We start from the raw sequence: 7,627 nt of genomic DNA on the forward strand, positions 1-7,627 counted from the left end.
GTTGACAGTTCCATGGTAGATACAGCAATTAAGAGTATGAAGACAGGGAAGGCCCCCCGGCCCATCAGGAATCACTGCAGAGATGCTCAAAATATCTGGCAATGTTGGCTATAGCCTAGTCACCTGTATTGTTAACCAGGTGATACACGAAGGAGTCATACCCAATGACTGGTGTAGCAGCACCATAGTCAACTGCTACAAAGGTAAAGGTGACGCTTTAGATACAAATAATTACAGAGGTATCAAGCTGTTAGATGAGGTAATGAAAGTCACGGAGAGGGTCATAGCCCAACTAATTAGGGAGCGAATCAATTTAGATGAGATGCAGTTTGGGTTCGTGCCTGGGAAAAGCACCACTGGTGTTAAGAAAGATAACTACCTCAGTACATCTACTATTTTCAGTCTTTATTCACAGTCAGCCTATCTTCAACTGGACTATACCTCTTGTACACTTACAGATCACATTAGGCACATCATATGGAATTTCTACCCATGTATATTATACATGACCATTTCCCTGTCTGTATCAGAGTACTGTCTTCTTTCCAACTTATTGAAACCTTAGTATCTGCTAAGTTTACTCAGACGCCTTTTGCTTCTAGATTTTGTTTTCCACATCTGGAATTTAAAAAACAAATTTCCGCAATTTCTGCTATATGAACCAGGTCAACAGTATGCAGGCAGTTGATTTTGAATTGCACTGTTATGACCTGGAAGACTACAACAGACAAGAGGTGGGTGAGAGCAGAACCTTGATGAACACCTATTTGTACTCTAAATTTCTCACTGAACTCATTACCAACTCTCACTTGCTAACTGCTTCTCTATACATGGATTGCTCTGCTCTCACCAGTTATTCATCACATCCTAATTTTCTTAGCAGCTACCAAACTACAGATCTTGGTACTTTGTCAGAAGCCTTTTTGCAGATCAGTAAATGTTAAGTAGAGAGGCTTACTGTTGACAAGGAGCTTCTCTTGTAAGTGTCTCACTTTAAAGAGGACAAAACCAAACTGCATCTTATCTAAGTGGATTCTCATTTTAATCAATTGCACTGTAAAAGGTTGATAGTCGCAATAGAGACATTAGTCTCTCTCTATCACCTTTCAACAAAATTATATATTAAGAAACAGTAGAACAATTAACCACATAATAAAAATAAGTTTTATTTTTGGTGATGCTTGGTTTTACAAATCCTGTGTTATTCAGCCTGGCAGCCGCTGGTTGACTTGTAATCAGCATTGGAAGGTTAAAAGCTTCGTTGAGGCATCTGAGAGGAGCAAGTTGTTGTTACATCGAAGGCATTGTGCCAAAGAGGGTTAGAAAGCACGTGAAACGCTTTAAGTACTGGTTTTACTACACATGCGCACTTGAGGGGCTTCCAGGAAGGCAAGTCCTTTGCGCATGCGTAGACTGTACTTCTTTAATGGCAGCCATAATTTCGTGCCACTACAGCACTAAGGCTCTTTCTATTATTTTTATAACTTGGTTTATCAGTTTGATACCTGTGTTGTTACTTCTTTCTAGTGCATTTCCTTTAGCTCTTGTAGCAGCTAATGATCATTCTGATATGCCAGTCATCAGGTACCTCTCTATATTACTTGGTTGACTATATGGGTGACTAGCTTCAGTCCTATTTCACCTGATATTTTCAGCATCTACACCAAATGGACCACCTACTTTTTCTGACTCTATGTACTTAATGATCATCTTGACCATATAACTATCAACCTCAATACCTACTCCCTCTGTTGAGGATACTTTAAGTGGATTTTCTTCCTTCCACACATTTCCCACATTCAATAATCTTTGAAGTAATATCTCCAGACCTCTTTTTTCTCACCACCATTTAGAGAAAGTGTGCCACTATCATTCTTAGCACACTTTTCTCCTTTGGTTCCCTATGCCACACTGCCTTACAATCCAAAACACTTCATGCCTTTGATCCTCTTGGCATTGAACACTGGCAAGCCTCCTACTTTCTGCTTTTCTCTCTGCTGTATATTATTATGTTGCATTGCTTCTAGCAATATGGTATTTCTCTTTGCTGCTTTCTTTAATCTGTTCTTTCTAGACCTATCTTTTAGCTCTTATGGCTCTATCCATAGTAGTATTTCACCAACATGTTACATTTTGTATAGCTGGTACCTGAATTGATGAGACACAATACCAACCAGAAACAGGGTCATTTTTACTCAACTATAACTGTCCCCACTTAAAAAAAAGTTTGAGGCCTTGTGCTTTTATGAGAAATCAATATTTTTAGTGCCTCTCCATTTATGACATCTTAATTTTTTTGGTTTCAGTTTCAGTATGAATGTGACATGGGATGTAACTGCAGTTATTGCTGAACAACATCAGGTGCCTTTGAATATTTCCAGAAATGTTGTCAGACTGTTGGATGATGACAATACCATTCCATTCATTGCAAGATATCGCAAAGAACAAACTAATGCAATGGAACCTGACAAACTCCGCTCTATACTAGAGACCCTTTCAGAAATGAGGTAAAAATCCAGTCTTTTATTTGTCTTCACTGCTTGTTATTTCTGTTCTTGATTTTACTATTACTAGTTCTATAACTATTCATGTAGAGTTGTTGTTTAACCCCAAGACAAACTTGATCTAACAAACCTATGATCAAAGGTGTTCCAAATGTGACCACTTGTCATTTTTTTCTTTCAGGTAGTATATCATGAGCTAATGAAAGAAGTCCTATTCTGTTTTGAAACTTGTAGAAATGCCAGCTAAATCACTTTCAAATCACACCTCATGATCTTAAAAAAGGGACAGCCACATTAGTTAATGCAGTCTTAAATACTTCACAGGTGTTGTGCCACGTAAAAAGCACTCAGTCCACTCTGCTGGGTGGTTGCTGTTAGGAAGGGTATCCAGCTGTAAAAACCCTGCCAAAACAGACACAGAAGTTTGGTGCAGGCTTCTGCCTGGCCGACTCCTGTCAAACCATCCCACCCATGCCAGCAAGGAAGGTGGACATTGAACAATGATGATGATGATGATGATTAATACATGGTGGTCATGACTGTAATGCTTTTGATTGTAAGTTTGCTCAATCAGGGTTAACCTTGGGCTAAACAACAACTACGGAGTGTATCAAAGCTTACATTATTAGATGTATCCTTGGACTGTATCATCCAATATGTCCTTCCCTTTTTTCATGTAAGACAATGTGATTTGAGGAATGTTTGGCTGCTATTTCTAGTAGCTTGAATGACCATGTGACTTCCTCATTAGCTCTGATATAGTTTCTTCACTGCTTTAACTAGAAGTAGCACTGTAGACCAGCATCTTTATCCAGGGCAAGATTACAACTAGCTGTTTTTATTTAAATTGTTTTGCTTCAAGTCAGCTATGATCTTAGAATCATCATCATCATTTAACGCCCGCTTTCCATGCTAGCATGGGTTGGACGATTTAACTGGAGACTGGCAAACCAGATGGTTACACCAGACTCCAATCTGAACTGGCAGCATTTCTACAGCTGGATGCCCTTCCTAACGCCAACCACTCCGAGAGTGTGGTGGGTGCTTTTTACATGCCACCGGCACGAGGGCCAGTCCAAATGATAAAATCAACCGAGTTCCAAGTTCTTCTTTCAAATTCAGTTGTTGTTGTTGTTCAACTCCCGCATCAACCCCAGCTTAGTAGAACTATAATAAAAAGCATCCAGGCATAATTAACCCTAACATCATCATCATTTAATGTCCGTTTACCATACTGGCATGAGTCAGGTGGTTTGAAGAGCTGTCCAGGTTCCATGTATGTTTTGATAAGGTTTCTACAGCTGGATGCCCTTCTTAACACCAACCACTTCAGAGAGTGTACTGGATGCTTTTTACATGACACCAGTAGGGATATTATTTACATTATTTACAATTGATGGATATTTGTCCTCATCTTGTTGTTAATGCAACGTTTTGGCTGATATACCCTCCAGCCTTCATCAAGTGTCTCGGGGAAATTTTGAACCTGGGTTCTCATTCCTAAGGTATTTTTCGATGTTGTTGTTGTTGTTGTTGTTGTTGTTGTTGCTGCTGCTGCTGCTGCTGCTGCTGCTGCTGCTGCTGTTGTTGTCGTATATGGCATGATGGTTAAGAGCGCAGGCTACTAACCCCAAGATTCCGAGTTCGATTCCAGACAATGACCTGAATAATAATAATAATGATAATAATAATAATAATAATAATAATAATAATAATAATAATTGAAAAATACCTTAGGAATTAGAACTCAGGTTCGAAATTTCCCCAAGACACCCGATGAAGGATGGAGGGTATATCAACCGAAATGCTGTGTTAACAACAAACAAACAAGATGAGGAGAAATATCCATCAAATGTAAATAATATACATAATTCCTCATCTCTTAAATATAGAACTGTATTACCAGTAAGGATGTTTTATACGTGACACTGGCATGGGTGCTTTGTATGTGGCACCGACATCCACAAGTCTGCAAGATTAGGAAAGCTCAGCTGAAGAGGGGTGCAGGGGACATGCCTGTATGCAAGGACGATCACGCTTTTACTTAGCTTGACATGTCTTTTCAGGCACAGCAAACTGCCAGAAGTCTTGGTCCCTTGTCATCCCCTTTGTGAGACCCAACATCTGAAGATCCTTTCTCACCACTTTTTCCCACATCTACCCCTTCCATATGTTCCCTCCACAATTAGAGCTTGACGGGAGCAGCTATGTAGATCAGTGATTCTAAAACTTTTTCAGGTTGCCACCCCTTTGGCACGCAAGCCACATTCCTAGCAGACCCTGCTCATCACCACCACAAACATAGACCACTTTCTGCAGCAAATTCAAAACAACTATATTTCACAAATAAAGCTGAACCTAATGAACCCATTATTTTGTTTGTTTTTACATCCATTGCTCCCTTTTGGTGATGGATGTAAAAACATTGTTGCCCAACTTTTCTTCAACGCCCCTCCCCATCTTTCTTATTTCTTTACTGCCCACAAGGGGCTAAACACAGAGGGGACAAACAAGGGCAGACAAATGGATTATATCGACCCCAGTGCGTAACTGGTACTTTATTTATTGACCCTGAAAGGATGAAAGGCAAAGTCAACCTCGGCGGAATTTGAACTCAGAACGTAAAGACAGACGAAATACCGCTAAGCATTTCGCCTGGCATGCTAACGTTTCTGCTAGCTCCCCTCCCCCATCTTTCTATCTCCACCAGTGGAGCAGTAATGCCCACTTTGGGAACCACTGAAGTAGATGCTCCTTCATTGGCTATTTCAAAACTTATTGAAGTTCCAGGAGTGTTAGATATCTATTAGATGTCTCCAATCCCTACAATAAACTGTAAACAGCATCTTCTCATGTTATCTATTTATTTCTAAGTGTCTAGCACCTGAGTCATTGAACATTAAGTGACTTTACTTTTGGAAGCATTAACCCTTTCATGGATACACCCATGTCCTTATTAGTCTGCTGTGACACTTGATCACATGATGGGAATTCTTTTACTGATTTCAGTAAATGGACTGTGGTTGTGCTGGTGCACTATTTTCTTAGGTGTCGTCATTTACATTGATTCCAGTACTTATTTAACTTCAGAAGAATGAAAAGCAAAGTGACTGTGAGCAGGATTTGAACTCAGAATGTAAAATAATGTAGACAAATATTACACAGCATGCTACTTTGCTTGACTCTTTACTGATTCTGCTATCTACTCACCATTGAATATGACCCCTAAAGTCTGTAATTATGTTATTATTTATTGACCAGGTCTGTTGAGAAGAAAATACAATCTGTTCACAACTCAATCAATAAACTTGGTAAAATGTCAAAGTTTCTAGAGAAATCCTTGCTATCTGCACAAACAATGCATGAAGTTGAAATCTTGGTAAGTATTTTAAAATTAATAAATTTATTTAATTAATTAATTTTCTTTTGTTGTATTGCTGTTTTGGCTAGAATGGTTTATTTGTTAGTTGTTGACCAACCCTATTTCAACAAGTCAATGATTTAAGTCTTTATTAAGATAAAACATATAACATATCTAAGGCTACATTATCCAATGTCTCTGTCCATTTTTAAAGAGAGCCGGGTGGGATTTTAGGGAAATCTGGCTGCTTTTTCTAATAGATTGGGTAACCAGGTAGAAGCTCTGAAAGTCAATGTTTGGATGCTCTCCCTGTGATTTTTTATTTACTAAAACAAGATTGGAGCTTATAGAGTTGTGTCCCTTGTGTAAGTGAATAACACAATGCCTGAACTTAATGACGATGATAAATTGTCCTGTTCTTTAATCTTGCAGTCATGTGCCTCTAAATATATTTCGGCTTTGTAAATTTATAGTAGAGTGGGCACATTAATTGTTAGAATTCAATATAGCACTTTTCTCCAATTTTTTATAAGTACCCTTATTAGACAGTTTTATTAGGTAGCTATTTGGAGGTATTTTTACTATTACATCTGTGAAGTAACTGTATTGAGGTTTTATTATTGTGCAGCTTTGAAATGTTCTACCAGAAAATAATCTCCAGATCTGGTATTATTGATATCCTTCGATCTAGTCAGGCATATGTTGCAGTAAAATAGATACAACATACCTTGACTACCACACTAGACTCCCCACACAATAATTTGAATAGTACAATATGTACCAGATCAGATTGAAGAATATCAAAAATTCCATTAACAATTATTTACAATGGACGGATAAGTCTCCTTACCCTGTTTATTGTTACCACATTTCAGCTGATGTTCTCTCCAGCCTTCATCAGGTGTTCTGGGAATTTTGAACCCAATCCTTTATTTGACTAATGGGGTACTCTGTTCTTATTCTTAAGGTATTCTTTTTTTTTTTTTTGCTGATGCTATTTTTTTCTGTTGTTATTATTTCCCAAGTCCCTGCCTGGGATTGAACTCAGCTTGTATCCACTATGCTATATGCCTGTGGACAATTATACAGTGAATTTTGGGGTTTATAAACCAAATATTTTATCTTTTCTTTATACCGGTTCCCATATTACATTCATATCTGCACTAGCTCTGCTTAGGAGGTTGTTGTGTCCTAGCATACGTGCTACCTCTTTTAATTTTGGTATTTTTCAGTGGTGTTCCCTGTCTATTATTTTAACTTCATCCCACTGGGGAGGTGGTCTCTGTTTTTCCATACATGATTGGCTATAAAAATTTACTGTATAATTGGCCATGGGCATATAGCGTAGTGGATAAGAACATGGGCTACTAACCCTCAGATTCTGAGTTCGATCCCAGGCAGGGACTTGGGAAATAATATCAACAGAAAGAATAACATCAGCAAAAAAAAACAATACCTTAAGAATGAGAACAGAGTACCCCATTAGTCAAATAAAGGGGTGGGTTCGAAATTCCACCAGAGCACCTGATGAAAGCTGGAGAGTACATCAGCTGAAATGTGGTAACAATAAACAAGGCGAGGACACCTATCTAACCCTAACCCTAACCCCAGGAAGATATCTCCAGCTGGCTATTGACACACTTTCTGTGCCCTGTGTCAATAGCCAGCTGGAGGAGATGTCTTCCTGGGGCTACAAGCTACAGTAGCATCCACCCTTAAGGGTTAGCCACATTTAAGTGGCAAATATACTTCACAATATATC

The 7,627-nt window shown here is 38.7% G+C and overlaps 1 protein-coding gene across 4 annotated transcripts in view; it reads left to right on the forward strand.

Annotated features, from left to right (window-relative positions):
- LOC106868843 (S1 RNA-binding domain-containing protein 1) overlaps nt 1–7,627 on the forward strand; it is a 261,625-nt gene that overhangs the window by 67,634 nt on the left and 186,364 nt on the right. For 3 of the 4 annotated variants that reach the window (XM_052969814.1, XM_014914279.2, XM_014914277.2), the window contains exons 2-3: nt 2,307–2,507; nt 5,766–5,883. In XM_052969814.1, coding sequence (XP_052825774.1) covers nt 2,314–2,507; nt 5,766–5,883 — 312 coding nt within the window. In that variant the 5' untranslated portion in view covers nt 2,307–2,313. Of the gene's footprint in view, nt 1–690; nt 735–2,306; nt 2,508–5,765; nt 5,884–7,627 lie in introns of those variants that run through there. The other variant, XM_014914278.2, reaches the window with a different exon arrangement.

The sequence above is a fragment of the Octopus bimaculoides genome, chromosome 7 (genome assembly GCF_001194135.2).
Source record: "Octopus bimaculoides isolate UCB-OBI-ISO-001 chromosome 7, ASM119413v2, whole genome shotgun sequence".
Lineage (NCBI taxonomy): Eukaryota > Metazoa > Mollusca > Cephalopoda > Octopoda > Octopodidae > Octopus > Octopus bimaculoides.